At 51.2% G+C, this 16,518-nt stretch overlaps 1 protein-coding gene across 6 annotated transcripts in view; it reads right to left on the minus strand.

The window, feature by feature from the left end:
• Positions 1 to 253: 253 nt before the first annotated feature.
• The window catches only part of EPS15L1 (epidermal growth factor receptor pathway substrate 15 like 1), a 113,107-nt gene continuing 96,842 nt past the window's right edge, over positions 254 to 16,518 (minus strand). For 2 of the 6 annotated variants that reach the window (XR_013960785.1, XM_080671863.1), the window contains 2 exons: positions 5,894 to 6,099; positions 254 to 873 (listed from right to left, as the gene is read on the minus strand). Coding sequence is in view for 5 of the 6 variants with exons in the window: in XM_080671863.1 (XP_080527989.1) it covers positions 730 to 873; positions 5,894 to 6,099 (350 nt within the window). In the remaining variant the exon portion in view is untranslated. Of the gene's footprint in view, positions 874 to 5,701; positions 6,100 to 14,968; positions 15,017 to 16,518 lie in introns of those variants that run through there. The other 4 variants (XM_080671865.1, XM_080671864.1, XM_080671862.1 and 1 more) reach the window with 3 other exon arrangements.

Genomic DNA, 16,518 nt, shown 5'->3' on the forward strand with positions numbered 1-16,518 from the left:
GAACTGTACGCGGGAATCTCTTCAAACAGCAGTGAGGTGACAAAGGATTGCATCCTTGGGGGACAGGACGACCCATGAAAACTTCCAAAATTGGCTTTCTCTGTGGTCCTAGAAGCTACTCAAACAGGATTTAAAGAGAAACAACCCAATTCTCCACGTCACTGTGGCTGGTCTGCCTCTGTGACATCACGCGTGAACGTTAATGCAAGGAAAACAATATTTAAATGAAAGGGAAGAAGAGTCTTTGTGTTTTGTATTAAAATATTTTATATTAATCATTCAAACTTAATTTTTATACAACGAATGCATACATCGCCAAGGATCTGTCTTAGGTCGGGAGGCGGCAGGGTGGGTGCGCCCTGACGCTGGTACTCGGAGCAGCTATGAGCAGAGTGTGGCAGGCCAGGAGGCGCTGCCCGCTCCCTCTGCCCGTTCCAGGTGGGGCACTGTCACCAGGCAGGGCTGTCACAGTGGAGAGGTGATGGTGGTGGCGGTGGCCTGTGCCTTTCCAGGCCTCTCTGCAGGGCGAGCCGCATTTCCTCGCGTGGGACGAGCGGCCCAGAGCCTGAGGCCTTCTGACCAGCAAGTGCTTGACCTACAGTGGCTGTGACATGTCACAGGTGAAACGGGACCGCTGTGCGAGTGTGTGTATATACAGACTCGGAGGCTTTTCCTGTTGAATACCGGCCACGGCAGTCCTGCCCCGCGCACGTGCTTGGTTGCCTTTGCCTAGGCGGGCATGTCAGCCTTGCTGAGCGCGATGGCCAGCTCCAGGTCCTCCTGTTCCTGCCGCCGCAGCCGCGCCAGCCTCTCCTGCTCTGCCTTCTCACTTTCCCGCTTGGCCCACGCCAGCTGCTGCTCCTCATTGCCAAACTGCAAAGGAAAAACACAGGTTGGGTTACATGGCTTGGGAGCTGCAGCCACCGGCCAGGGGTGGGGTGCGTAGGGACAGGGGAGGAGACCGAGAAAAGGCCTGTCAAAGGTGGGCAGGAAGCAGGGAACTGCACGCAATGCTGGGATGCATGGGGGGGTGGGGGGTGAAAAACCAGAAAAAGCCAAAAGCTTGTATCTTGGTTGGAGTTGGGAAGGGGACACGCACGCCCCAGCCCTGACACCCAGTCTGGGAGGGGTCACATGCACAGAGAAGCAGGGCTGAGTCTGACCTTAACCGCCACCTTGGACCTCAGAGAAACTAGCCACCTGTCCCCTGCAGGGAACTGAAGCAGGCAACACGACGCATCGGTGTGGGACCCTAACTCCAGCGGTCCCCCGGGACTGAGTCTAGGAGGCTTCCTGAGCTGGGAGAAGCCCCTGCTCAGCCTCCTCTGGGGCCGGAGGGGCATCTCTAAAAGCAGCCATGGAGCAGAGGTCAGCTGACCCCCAAGGAGCTAGGACGGCGAGCCTACAAAGCCTGGGCCTCGAAGGCAGGCTGCTGACGCTGGTGGTGACAGGCGCTGGGACTGCAGAGTCTGGCTTGAACAGATCTCTGATTTCCAAAGTGCAAAAAGGTCTGGAGGCCAAGTGTGGCGACAACGGTCTTGAAATGTGGCCTCTCCTCCCGCCCAGCCTCGCTCCGGCTCACCACGACGGTGCCCTGGCATTTACGCTGCCATTCAGTCCACAAGGTTTTCATTGTTGGCGTCCTTCTCTGAAAGGTTCCATTTTTTAAAAAATGGTTTTTTCAAACAAGGGAGAAAACGGTTACGATTCCAAGATGGGTGATTTCAAACCATCTGAGGTCCCTTAGCTCTAAGGAAAGAAAAGAAGAGCCAGATCCACACGCTTTTCTCCCAGGGTGGTCCCTGGCTCCCCCGGGCTTCCCCCGAGGCCCCCGGTAACTCTGTTCCGTCTCCCAGTGAGACACCTCTGGCCCTGTGGGCCTGGACACGAGCAGAGCTGCGGCCTGTTCTGGGCCTTGGCCTCCCTTTGCCAGAATCTCCGTTCTCAGCACTGACTCTGCCAAGCCCTGGGTGACACAGAGATCAAGTGGCAGGCTGGCCCACGGGAACAGACAGACCAATAATCCCAATCCCACCCAGCTCCCGTGGAGGCCCTTGCAGGTCCACCAGGGTGCTGGGAAAAGTAAGTGTGACAGGAATGTATAGCTACTTCTCCACACACACACACACACACACGAGTCCGCGTGACAACCCAGGAGGTGGAATTCCGGGACAGATGGCAACACCACGGCCTGGGGAGGGTAGGTGGCTGCAGAGCCCAAGTCCTCAGTAGCCTGGATTCTCTTGGGGTCGGGGAGGGGGTGGGGCTGTCAGCTGTTTCTGCAGGAAGTCTGGGTACAAGATAGTACTCAGGCCTCCAGGGTCCACCTGTGCTCTGGGTATGGAGGGGCTGAGCATCCAACCTTGGCGCTACCAGAACGGAGGCTGGGGTGAGAGGGCTGGGCTGAGATAGGCTGTAGGCCCCAGAGAAGAGCTGAGTTACCCTCAGCTCCTTGGGCCAGTGATTGGGCAGTTTTGAATGATTCATGGTTCGATGGCCGATGTGGGAGTGAGAGAGGGCCAGAGGGTGGGGACCCGGCAGGGGAGTGGGGAAGGGTGATGGAGGGAGTCTAGTCTGAAGCAAAGGTGTCCTGGAGGAAGAGGGGGCAGCCCAGGAGGCCTCTCCCCACCTGGCCTGGGAGTCAGCATGAAGTACCATTCTGGGAGGAAATGTTAAGTTTTCATTGAGAAACTGCCCTGAAAACTGTCCCCACCCTTGTGTTTCCACCACTGCGCACAGATAAGCCCCAACACTCTGTGGGGAATTTTCCAACACCTCAACGGGAGAAAAACAAGGAAAAAACAACAAATGCTGGTGGAAATGACTCCAGGCTGCTGCTGACAGGAGAGGCAGGAGACAGGTGCACTGACAGGGACCCTGCCCCCTGCCTGCCAGCGGAGGGGTGGGTGGGGGCTGACGAGTGATGCCACAGGTTATCCAGACCAAAGCCTGGAACCAAGGCCTTGGTTCCCAGGGTCCCCGCGCAGCCCGTGTGTCTAGGAGCCGTCTGCTCACGGGTCTGCATTTCAGATGAAACAGCTGACAGAACGTTCCAGGTGCCTCCTGAGTGGACTGGTTCAAGGCCAGCTCAGGCCCCAGCGTGGAGACTCGAATCACACATGTGGTTTATGTGCGCCGGATAAGCATCGTGGACGGTGACGTCCGAGAGAAAACTGGCGGAGGGGGTGTCTGTGTCTCCAATCAGGTGACAATCCTTTCTGGGCCCTGGTGGAGACGCCGGAACAAGCCTATTCTCGTCCTCTGACCTGGAGGCGTCACGATGGCCAGGATCCGGGATGCCCGTGGGCGGCTCTGATCTCTGTATCACTCTAGTGCCATCATGGGGCTGAGACACACAGTAGGCACGAGGATGCTGCCCCTCCAAGACTCCTGCCCGAGGGTGCCCACTCGGGAAGAACGCTATGCGGTTTTATTATTGATCCTCGATTCAGACAACTCCTCACAGGAGGGCCAGGTGCCATTCCTCCATGGGGACCAACATCCGCATCCTGAGACATCTAACGGCACTGCCACACATCACCCAAGGGACACTTCTAGCTGCCTCCCATTAACTCACTTATTCTGATGTTGAAATTGCATCCAACTCACTCCACAACTCAAAGTTTGCCCCATCTGACATTTGCTCTGCTCTCAATGCAGACTTCCGGAAAAGGTGCCGTTTTGCTAACCTATAAACACTACTGCCTAATAAACACATTTCACGTGAGACAGAAAGGCTGGTTTTTAAAGAAATCTCGGAGAGGTTTCCCGTGAACAAGCACAAGTCACCCACTGATGGAAACTTGGGACTCGTAAATTAGAGGGTTCTAGGTGGCAGAGCTGGGGTGCCAAAGGGGGGCCACATACATGTATGACATTGGTGCCTGAACTCCAACACGGACCAAGCTACCTTTGCACAGGTAACACCATGTCTTGGCGGCACTCAGAACATCGGATCTGAAAGTCACACTGCCAGTCTGCTGGGCAGTGAAAGACCCCTCAGTTTTTACTGGGGACCTAAAATACACCGGAGAAACCCACTCTGGCCTTCTCTGAGTTAGCACAAATCCAGGTCCAGTGTACCCTGAAACCACAGGCTAATGGGCTGAACCCCTGACGCCAGGAAAATGCAAAAGATATCTTGATTTCCCAGAGGGGGACAGGTTTTAACATTTTTGGACTATGATATGACCAAGGGGAACAAACCAAACCAGTAAGATTCCTGTCTCTCCTCCGGCCATCCTATCAGAGGGGGCAGAATCTCACTGATTTCCAGATTTACTCTGGAAAACCTGGGGCATCTGAAGCAGGAAAGGTGATTTTAAACAGAAAACAGAGCTGCAAACTCCACTGGGCAGAATCAGATTCCCCACCTGGAAATGAGGGTGATTAAATATCGGGAGTGTTTTAAAATCAAAGTTAACAAGCGTTCTGGAATGACCAGAAGTGTTGAGCCAAATGATAATTTAAAACCTTGGTATTTTTTTTAATGTTTTCCAAAACCCAGCCATTGGGAGGGTGCGGGGTCCACAGGAAACAGAGTTATGCGTTTCAGAAAGAGAACAGTCATTTCTTCAAATTGCCATTCAAATCCACTTACCCCTCTGCCCTGCCCAAAACAGAGTACCTGAGTTATGCATGAATGGCTCTATTTTTTTCATCAGCATTTAATATTTTTTCCACTGAAAAACAAACGTGGTCCTATTCAAAAAACTGTAGATAAAGCAGGTTTTGTTTCTGGCTTTTATTAACAATGTCTCCATTTGTACACATCCACAGTGTGCACAGGCTGTCAACAAAACTGAGCTAACTGCAGTTGTAAAATATTTACAGGTCGCCAAGAGCCAGGAACATAGCAGCGCATTGGGCGGCTTCAATAAACCACAGGATAGTTGGGCACGAGGTGGATCTGAAATGAATCGGGCGTTCACGGGGCACGGATATGGATGGCAGAGGTTGTTTTAAGAAGGATATTCTAGGAGTCAAAGCATCTATAAATAATGCACGTCACACCTAACCAGAAAACAAGATACTTGGCAAATGTGAACGAAGAAAACTTAAAAAAAGAAAGAAAAGAAAACGTGGGTGCACAACAGACAGTAAAACCAATTCTGGGAAGACAAACTCTGAATCTCTCTGAGAACAAGATCTTTGGGTACTGATGACGGTGCCAAAAACACCAAAAGTGACAGCATTTATAATCTGGAATCTTTCTCATACCAAGAAATAGCCAGACTTCTGAAAAGGCACTTGAATTTGCTTAAATAGCTTTTGGAGGGTTTGGGGTTTTTTTGTTTTGTTTTGGCAAAAGGGCTTCAGAGTGGTTGTTCTAGGCTGGATTTCTCTTTTCATCAGAGCTGGTAACTGAAATAAAAGCTTTAAAAAAACCAAACTGCTCTTCCTTCATGTCCCCGCCTGGGTCCTTCACTGCGTACTTGCTGCACAAAATGCGCTGAGGAGGGACAGTTAGAATTCTTGCAGAGACCTTTTGGGGACAGTGAGATCCTAATGTAACTTTTGCAATCTTGCTTTGATACTTCAGAAGTGTCTGACATCTCAGCTTCCAAAAGTCAATGAACACAACAGCCTCCGGGTGAGAGAAACAATACAGAGAGTCGACCGGGACAGGGAAAGACAGAGACGGACAGGTGCGGCCACCAGCTTGGGCCACCATGCTGGAACGACATGTGCCCTCATCACAGAGTATCCAAACCATAGCACTTTTTTTTATTGAGAAACATTTTTTTTCTTACAGAAAGCAGCAGTACAGAATAAATAACACAGTTGATGGCGTGAGGTACCAGGAAATGTAAGCCAAAAAACAAAAAAATAGCCCCAAAGAAGCTGCAAGCAGAGGGGAGGGAGTGGAACGGAGGCGAAGAACTCAACTTACAGAGGTGAAGTCTGCAAAGCCCAGGGAAGAGGCTTTAGAAGGCTTAGCTGAAGAGGAGGGAGCAAATGGATCTTTTCCACTAAACGGGTCCCCAAACCCCCTTTTATTTTGGAACGGGTCACTGCTGTCAGCCCCGAGCGGCTGGAATGGATCGGGGGAGTCGGGAAAGTCTGCAGAACCGAGCTGGCTTACAGGTGTACTTTTACCTGGAAAGTTCAGGAGACAGAAAAAAAAAAAAGAAGAGAAAAAAGAAATACAAGTTACTGACCATGGACAGAACAGAGTCCATGAAATGGGGTTGCTGTGGGATGAACTGTGCCCACCCTTCACCCCCCCCAACTCATGTTGAGATCCTCAACCCCAGGACCTCAGGATGTGACTGTATTTGGAGAGGCCTTTAAAGAGGTAATTAAGTAAAAATGAGGTCATTACATGGGCCCTAAGCTGAATGGTGTCCTTATAAGAAGAGATCAGGACAGACACAGGGGTAGACCTGTGAGGACACAGGGAGGAGGCAAGCCTCAGGAGAAACCAACCCTGCTGACACCTTGATGTCACACTTCCAGCCCCCAGAACGGAGAACAATAAATGTCTGTGGTGTAAGCTGCCGGGTCATAGCAGCCCCAGCAGACGCATAGGGGACAAGGTGGTCTGCCCGGTGACTGAGCAGCAGCTGAGAGCAGGACCTGCCCACAGCGGTCCGCCTGCCTTTGTAAGTCACAATTTAATGGCACGCCAATGCCAATAAGCTGTGTGTTTATTCACGGTCTTCTATGCTGCCTTCATCCAGGACAACAGAGTTGGCCACTTGGGATGGAGCACGTAAAGCCTGCAAGGCTAAAAATATATTGGTTATAGCCTTTTACAAGAATACTGCATCCCCTAGCATGGAGAGGATGTTTAGCTCTGATGTCTGGCAGGCAGTAAGCAAGCCATATGTGAGACTGAGGGATGCTCCAGGCCCCCAGAAGTCAGAGCCAGGCCATCTGGGTACCCTTTGAATCCCAAAAGGAAACAGAGGACTCCAACTGTAGCTCTGCTCTGCCAGAGGTGCTCAGATATAGGTGGGTACCTCCCCCCAGTGTCTGCAATTTCCTGTCCAGCTCCCATCCAGTCTCCTCCAGCCCTCTGCACCCCTTCCCACTGAGAGGAGCACCATGTGTGTAGGTGGCAGGGGAAGCCTCCAGGACAGGTCCTCTTTGGGGTGGCTGGTTCAAAGCCCAGAAGAGTTGCCTTGGGGAGAGCCCAGGTGGTGGCACCATCCGAGGCTTGATCACAGACACACACGTCCACACAAAGCACACTGGGAGGGTGTATGTGTCCTGGAGCACCTGCAGCCACTCCTGGGCCCAGGGAGACCAGCTCTCATGTGTACACTGTGCCAGTGTGAGGACATCACACCCATGGGCAAGGGTGCCCTGGGAGACAGCGTCCAGAGGGATGGGGACACAGGTAACAAATGCTGACCTCCTGGCCTGGCTACCCCTGGTCTTTCCACAGCCATTTCCACTGCCCTGACTGCCCTGCACTGCCCAGCACAGCTAGTCTTGCACACCTCCACCTCCCCTGGCACCTCCCTTAGCCACTCCTCCCCTGCAGCCATCTCCACTGCCTTGGCCACCTCCCATGGCAATGACTTCTGTACTGGTCTAGCCTCCAGCACACCTGAGGGTCCCCGAAGGTCAGCTCCATGTGGGTGGTGGAGCTCAGCATACTATAGGTGCCAATAAATCACACTCTATCCCTGGTTCTAGCCAGGGATACATGTGAGCCAGGGACTCAAGGCCTTTGGGGGAACCACTCTGAGAAGCTAGAAGGGACTAAGGACCTCTAGCTTCCCTCCTCTGCAAGAAAGAGCAATACTCACTGGTGCACTCATGGGCTAATTTTTTACCAAAAACTAAAATGATGATGGACCAAACAGCAGAATTCTAACCCGGGAGAGAATAAGAGCTGCTGGAGACGGGCTGAGAGCCCCAGGGAAGGGCACAGACTCTGGTTCCGGCAGCAGGTCCGGGGCAGCTGCCTGACTTTTGGGGCATTCCTTGCAAGGTCTGGTTGGTCACAAAGGACAGATGTCTAAGCAGGATAAAAAGGTCAAGATGATCCCAGCCAGGGGTCTGAGTGTTCAAGTACATCACCCGCTACTGTGTTTTTCTTCTTTTTAATTAAGAACTTCCTCCCCTGGTTTGTTTTTTGTTGTAGGTTTTTTAAATTGCTTTTGGGGGTGTGGTAAGAATCCAGCCTGCTGGGATTTGAAGCTGAGGTTTCTGACAAGCAGAGATGTTGGGGAGATGAAAAGCATCGTTCACATCAAGAATTGCTCACGCCTGGTTTGGCTGGTGCCGAAACCGTTGTTATTTAGAAATCATGACTGTGTTCGTATGAAACCAGGGCACATCAACTGCTCTTGTTTTCAGAGGGGGGAAAAACACAACGGTTTTTTCTCGGTCATCTGTTTTTGTGTTTCAGTGCAAGGCTGAATTATTATTGTGCATGACACTTGCAAAGTCGGGGGTGTTGCCAGTTTGGTTGACACTCTGCTTGTGACCAGAGGCTTTCTGAGTAGGACACACACCAGGACAGCTCTGAACCCAAACTTCTCTCTCTGCATCCCCACTTATTTTTAGCAGCTACACTTATAAAACATTCTGGGTCTAGTTCCTGCTTTTACATAACCACTTCTGCTAATTCCTTAATCATTTTCCGATTTTCTGAGGTGTAGTTTATCTCAAACGTGACAGAATAACTTTAATTTGCTTCCGTGTCCCTGAGCAAACTCATTGCACAGTTTTATGCCTTTTCATGGTTCCAGGTACCACGAGAAAGGATCATGACTGATGCATGTTTCAGAGAAGAAACAAAAATCTTTAAAAAACTGGTACAAACGCTAACCAGGATAATGCCTGGCACGCACGGTTTGGTGTCATCTTCCTAGATTTCTGCCCAGGGAACCATCGGCCCCCGACTGTAGCAGAAGGCGGTGACCGAAGTCAAACGAAATGGAGACCCCTGGGGGCTGCAGGCTGCTGACCTGGCACCCACAGTGATTCTCCAACACTCAGAGTAGTTTTCATGAACAAGAGGAGGACGCAAGATTGAAGAGAAGGCAAAATAGGGCTTATTTCAAACCGCAGCAGTTTCAACAGTTACCCAAGCGGTGCACCGAAACCGCACACAGGACTGCCTTTAACAAAAACAATATGAACCCGATGGTTTACCACAGTGTGTGCTGTTAAAAAAAAAAAAGCTTGGTGGCCGGCTCCACCCTGGTAGAAATGTCTTCAATTCTCCTATTTCTTAACTTCTCGAGGCCTGAGAGCCCCCAGGGCTGGGATCGGCCAAGTGGCCAGGATCAGGGCAGTGACTCCAGAACGAGTTATTGGCAACGAAACTCCCAGTTCTGCTTTCCCAACATGCTTTTCAGGAAACCCTGGCCAGGAAGGGTCCCTGAGAGCCAGTGCATGGAAAAACAACAGAACACAAATACACACTCTGCCCGGCCCCCAAACTTCAAAAAATATGAACACTGAGAAGTCTGAAAGAAGACGGATTCTCTCGTTCAAAACTCTTAGGATGATAATGATAGGTTTTGGATGATTTAGGATCTCAACATATCTGATTAATAAAATATCAAAAATATACGAGTGTGAATGTGTGTATTCATTCCAACCTTTCCAACCAGACACTTGCTGAGTTCTATTTATAAAATTCAGGGCTATAGTTGGAAAATGCAGTTCTGCAGATGAGAGATAAATACAAAAACAACAGAAAATAAAAAAAATAAAAAACAAAGGTTTGTGGTCAGGACAGCTGCCCCACCTCAGCTATTACCCTACACAACACAGGACGTTCTCACAACTGCCATTTATCCCAACATGGGACATCCACACAGCTATCACTCACACTACACAACATGGGACAGCACACAAATGTCACCCATCCTACACAACCTGGGACTCCCATCCTACGGGGGATCCTCACACAACTGTCACTCATCCTACACAACCTGGGACTCCCATCCTACGGGGGATCCTCACACAACTGTCACCCATCCTACACAACATGGGACGCCCACACAACCAACCAGGCTTCTTAGAGTCACACCACAAGGAGAGCTGTGGCTGGGGAGGGGGCTCTCCTCATTCCTGTGGCTTCTCCCTTCCCACCCCCACATACCAGCAAAACAGAGTTGAATTGGGGGGAGTGGAAAGAAAGAGAGAACCAGGCTGTTCAGAGCACAATGCTTCAAATTCAAAATTTCTTGGGAACTTTACAGAAAAAGACTGCTTTTTACCAACATGGATCCATGTTTGCTCTGGCTCCCACTATGGTGGGCCGCGGAATGCCAGGATGCACAGGACCATCTCGCCGGCCTGCAGGTGAGGAGTCCTGCAGAAACAGCCCTGCGCTCACGGCTGCACATGCAAGGAGAAGGCGAGCGGCAGATCAAAGCTGTGCCAAGTAGCACAGCCCCACGATAAAATCTGAGGTCCCACCATCACAGCATTGAGATTTTCCACTAAAAATATTTACCGAATTTTAAGAAAATCTGCTTAATGCATTGAAGGGAACAGGATGAGGTTTGGTTCTGAATTGTTGAGAAAAGCTGAACAAATATTTACTATTATCCACTGGGCTCCCTACAACTGGTGTTTCCATCCTCTGGGAGGGGTCTGGGAGGTCAGAGGTCATGGAAATCTCACAGGGTGAGGAGCCCAGTGGACATGGGGTCAACCAGAATCAGAAGGAAAAGGAGACAAAGGGGGGAAAGTAGCCATGTACTTTGGGTCCTCCTAAGATAAATACCTCTCGGAATGAGAAATACAAGTTTCAAGGTTTCCACGAAAGGCTACTATGACATTTATAAGAAACCTGGTGGAGGAAAAATCAGATCTACAGCCAAAACGGGGGGAGCTACATGATTCACAAATGAGTCCCAACTCAGTCATCGTGACAAAAAAAAATACAGACTGCAGGTCTCACAGTTCTGCTTTTTGAAAAATCACATTTGTTCTTTGATTTGCACCTTCGACACACTCTGCCGGTCTGCCCGCACCCTCCAGGGGCTCAGGTGCCTTGGGGGCCTGGGGAGACGCTAGCTACATAGCAGCCAGGTGGCGGGGCCCTGGGTCTACACCACAGGGGCCACTGCCTTTGTTCCTCCCTACAGAGGAACGCTGATGCTGCCAGAATGCCACTACTGCTCTGGCAGAGAGGTGCCGTGCCCACATTTAAGAAAATCACCAGGGCGCCACGCTGTGGGTCTGGAAGCGGTTAGAAGGCATGTGTGCACTGGAGGGCCACGTGCAGAGCCCATCAAGAACCTTCTCCTGCTGTGGGGGCGGCTCAGGAGTCAAGAGAGCCTGTAGCAGAATGGGGGACCCCCATGCTCATTCTTTTTATGACCATCTGCCCCCAATCAATCATAAATGTGCTGCTTTTCAGTTGACAATGGTGAGGGGGGGGTGCGGAGGTTTGACTCAGTGCTTTGAATGTGAGAAAAACAAGAAGAAATGAACAACCATGTTCACCCCCATCAAAGAAAAGCAGGGCAGCACAAGGGAGCACCTTCCTGGCCCCCCTCACCTTGCTGTAGGTAGAACCAAAAACCCAAGGGCTGGTGGCAGGTACACAGGTCCCAGAGTGGTTGGGAAGGGCACCAGGGGCAGGGCAATGTCTCCTGTCTGTTCATACCCATGCTCAAATACAGGATGGGAATTCAGGCTCTCTGTACCCCACACCATGACCCTTGAGGACCCCACCTGGCTGAGCCAGCTGAGCCCTGATTTCTGTGCTTCAAGACCCCAAGCCTGGGCATTTGCAACGCACTGAACAACATGTGACAACTGTGTCACTTGACTCCCACTCAATCCACCCTTCTGGGTGCAGGAGGGTGGGTGTGCACTAAGATAGGCAAATGCTTCTATTTTCGAACTCAGCCAACTTTGCAGAACAGAAATTCACCCAAAGAACAACCCATCTCCAGGCATTTTACTTGTAAGAGGCCGAGAGGAAAGCACTTTCCCTCTGCTGCAAGTTGGGTCCCGCCAGCTCTCGAGCACTCCTCAGGGGCACGCCCAGCCTGGCACAGACCCTGCCAGTGTGCAGGAAAGGTGGCTCCGAGGGCTAGCTGGCAGTGCCGAAATTTTCCAGGCTTCTCATGCGGGCGGTGAACCACTTGTCCCATTCTAGAACTTCATATGTACCCACTGATTATCTCTTTGAAATCATCGTGGGAACGGAATTAAAGTAGTTAAGTTTAAGGCTGAGGTGCTAACCGCATGGCTCAACTGGAGAAGCCATTTTAAAAGTGGATCTTGTGTGATAAACATGAGGTCGGGACCCACATGGGTGAAGGACGACCACCCTGGTTTCACCCCAGCCTGCCTCTCAGAACACAGGGAGAGCCAAGCACACACCTGCCAACCCAAGGATGGGCGGCAACCAGAAAACTGTGCAAAAGAACGAACCTGAAGCCAGTCAACCTGTGTGGAATCCACACACAGTTTGTAGGAGGGACTCTAGGAGGAAAATGATTTTTCCTTTTTATTTTTTTTGAGAATCATTTGAATCACACAGGATGCAGGTTAAATGGTATCTCGTTTGTCTGTGGTCATCAGAAGGATTACGGGAAGGGAAAACGGGGCAAAAAGACCTCGTGTGTGCACTGGCTTTTTTGGGGGGGTGAAAAGGTCATTAGCAGTAATAAAAGGACAATTAAATTGTGGAGAGGTTAAAGGTGACTGGCTGGTTAGTGGTGAAGGCACACTAGCTGGTGTTACCCGGGCTCTGCAGGAACCGCAAAGCAGGGCTGCACTTGCAGGAAGTGGCAAGGGTGGGGCCGGGCATAGCGTCCCACTATCTATCGCCGTGGGGCGGGAGGCCCAATCACTGACACCCACACAGCCATTTCCTGCACTTGAAAAAAAATCTGTTTCTCCCTTTGCAAATCAACAACTTTTACCTAGAAACTCTTCAGCGGTGAGTTCTGACTGATCTCGATCTCTGCCCGTTGCAGAAAATACACACTGTTTACCTGGGGAGGTGTGTGCACGGACTCCAACTGACAGGTTTCGAAGGGTCTGATTTGCATCTGCCTGGAAGAAACCAATTCTCTTGACCCCAAACAGACACCTGCTGGTTACTCAATACTATAATAGACCTTTCTAGAAAAGACCTCCAGGCACAGAGAATTCAGTGCTAAAGCCCTGTGCCCCAGAGGGTGACATGATGGTCCCCAAGGGCACCCCTTCCTGGCTGGGGTCAAGAGAGAATTGAGGATTTGGGGTTGAGAGCAGATGGCCAGTCATGGGCTGCTATAGTCACATGAGTATGACACCAGAACTTTCTCAGGGAACCTCCCAGGTGGAGGTCCCACACCGTGACAGCACAGGCTGACATTTAAATACATGTATTTATCGCATGTCAATGAAACCTCGGATCAGGCTAAAAATAAAAAAATAAAAAAACAATTACCCCAGAATGTGAACACTGCAGCTTCTAGTGCATGCAAAACACCATGCATGACTAAGGCCCAAATGTGCATTTGGTCCCATTTGAGCGGCAGCGCCAAGCTTTGCCAGAGAGGCCCCTGGAGCCTCTTTGTAGTTCAGCTAACCAAGCTCTGGCTTTACTCAATTGCAGATTTCTCCTAAACTGCAGCCTGGTGGGGAGAAAGAGTCCCTGATAAACCCTGTGAGCACACAGCCCATCTCGTCTTTTCTGGGGAAAGGAGCCTACAGAAGGGGGATCCCGTGTCCTGGTCTCACACCCCAAGTGGGTTGGGTGATGCACGTCACACACGTCATATTATGGATCATTGCCTTGTGCAGGCACTACCCACATGGGCACTTGGTAGGCCAGAGTTGGTCCTGTGCTCAGACAGGAAAACTAAGGCTCAGCAAGGCTAAGACGCTTGCCCGAAGCCCCCTCAGAGAGATGAGCAGCAGGGGCAGCAGGGCCAGGACATGAGCCCAGGCCCTCACTCCAACATCTGTCCAGAAACCAGCCTGACCCAGCAGGCTCCCTGCGTCCTAGCAACACAGACAGCTCAGCAGCCAAGGGAAACAGCACTGGAGTCACCTGTGCTGGCTTCACATGTGACAACTCTAGGCACAGAGACTGGATGGGTTCTAGAAACCTCGGGGCCCGTGGGACAAACAAGCCCCAGGTAGGAAAGTGGCAACCTCAGACCCTTGTCATGTGCAGGGTGGCAAGATTTTGGAAAAGCATGTTCTGTCACCTTGGTTTCTGTGAGTGCAGGTATGAAGTTGTGTGTTTGGTGTGTAAGAAAAACCACTATAACTGGGCAGTCTAGATTGTCCACTATGCTGTGTCCACAGGATCACAGCTCAACCACCAGGACCCCAGGACCACAGGGCCCCGGGAGGAGGGTGCCCACCTTACCTCCTCCCCACTGAGCCACACTGGGATCGCGCCTCTGCTACATGTCAGGAAGGCCCTTGACACACAGCGCTCCCAGGTGAAGGTGGCCACCTCCTCATGCTGGCTATGTGGCCTCTCCAAGCAGGAAAAGGCCAGGTCAAGAGAAGAGCAAAAAACACATTCTTTTCAACCTGTCCGATTATATATTTTCTTAAAAAACAAAACAAAACCAACCCAACTCTTGGCTGCCTCCCATCCTAAGCAGCCAAGAGAACAAGAGGCGTGCTGGGTGTTTTTTAATGAATGCTTTGAGCAGGACTTCCCCCTTCCTCATCTGCCGATCTGTCCTGCTAATAACCAGGTACCTCCCAGGCTGCTCCCAGTTTATGCGCCCTGCTCCATGCAGTGTGGACAGCAAGAGGCGAGGGCACTGCGCACAGTTGGGCCTTAATTCTCTCAACTAGAGAAGCAGCAGCGTGGGGCAGACACCTTCCTTTGCATCCCCAAATTGCCAGATGCTTGCACCCAAATGCAACTCGTGAAAAATTCAACTGCTGGGTCCATGTCGAGTATGAATGCATCACACAGCTTGCAGTTTCCATGGCTAGTGCTAGAGGTTAGTATGAAATCACAGCAAAACGCCACTGGAAGTGCTCAAATGACAACCACCACACAATATGTACCTACCACCCAGTAGCGTATACAGTGCACAGCTTTTCTGTTCAGCCATCGCTTCTAAGTAAGAGAATCAGACGAGACATTTAGGCGTCTACCAGGATACGTCACGGCTGGTCACAGATTAAATACTGCATGTGTTGACAGTTTTCCAGAGCATTCCGGACCTCACAGTATGGTTCTCATTACAGCAGTCTTTGGAGATGGGAGGCCTGGGTGGGGGTAGGTTACTGAATTCAGGGTCAGTCCTGCTGCCACCTCGGCGTGTCCTCTCTCACTTCCCTTTCCTCTTATGGTAAATAAAGGACATCACAATGCCTGTCCTGACTTGCTTGCAGGTCTTCCTAGGTCTGGAGAAGCAACAGCGCTTCCTAAAGGTCTGCTGTTGTGAACAGGATATCTGGGGCACCTTACAGGCCAAGGCAGAGCACGGGTATGACAGCCCAAAGCCATGAGCAAAGGCAGCCTAAGACCCCATGATACAGGCCCAAACCTCCCAAGTTGTGGACAGCTCTCTAAAAAGCCCGAGCTCTGAAACCAGCTCCGAGGAAGTCACTGAAAAGAAAAAGAAGCCAAAATGGGGTGGGCAGGCTCGAAGACAGAAACCTGAGGGAGGGGACAGTGCGGGCAAGTTCAAAGCAGAGCTAGCACTGATTCAGGGAAGGGGAGGAGACTGGGTGAGAGTCTCCAAGGAACCTTGAGAATGAAGCTCTGCTCTTCCCAGCAGGTGAGGGGAGCAGCTCCTCCTCGAGGCCCAACTGGTGCACTGCCCTGTGGGTGTGAGCACATGCATTCACACCAGAGCGTGTGCACCTCTGCAGTACGAAAGCAGGTGCATGCAAGCACTGTGGGTGTATGCGCGAGGATGGATGCATTTGAATATGTGCATGTGTGCATGCAGTATGTGAACACATGCACACACATGAAGTGTGTGCCTGCGCGTGCACGTGTGTGTGTGCGCGCGCGTGCACGCTCTAACTCTCATCTTTCCGGTGGGATGAGGAGACTCGATGCTATTCCATCAGGAGACCATCAAGAGTCCCCTAAGAGCCACTGCCTCTGTCTCAGGTACACGCAGCCTCTCGTAGTGGAAGGGAATTCCTCTGTTGTTTTTGCTTTTCTCCCCATTTTATGGTAAATGCTTGGATGTGTGGCTGATAGAAGTGATCTCTTTATGCTTCTATTGCTGCTCACAGCTCACAGCAAATCTGTTATAAATCCACCCAGCCCATGGTCAGACTTGCTCTCATGTCTCATCTGCAGGGGAGCAAATGGCTCTGCACACAGGGCGCCCATCCTCCTGAGAAAGCCCTGGCCCTGGTGACAGGAGGGGCGTGGCAGCATTTTTAAATAACTCGTCCTCTGTCTCTACTGTGTATCTCATGTAGGAAGACTGACGTGCCTTGGCCCAATGACCATTTCTAACTACAGACTCAGGGGCTGCAATGATGACACCAAGTGGAGCCCTTGGGGCAGACCAAAGGGAAGGAGAAGGAACAGAAGGCAGAACCGAGGGAGCATCAAGTCTAGAGACAGTGGGTGAGAGTTTGCCTGGAGACCAC

Source organism: Plecotus auritus (assembly GCF_963455305.1).
Source record: "Plecotus auritus genome assembly, chromosome: 6".
In the NCBI taxonomy this organism is placed as follows: Eukaryota; Metazoa; Chordata; class Mammalia; order Chiroptera; family Vespertilionidae; genus Plecotus; species Plecotus auritus.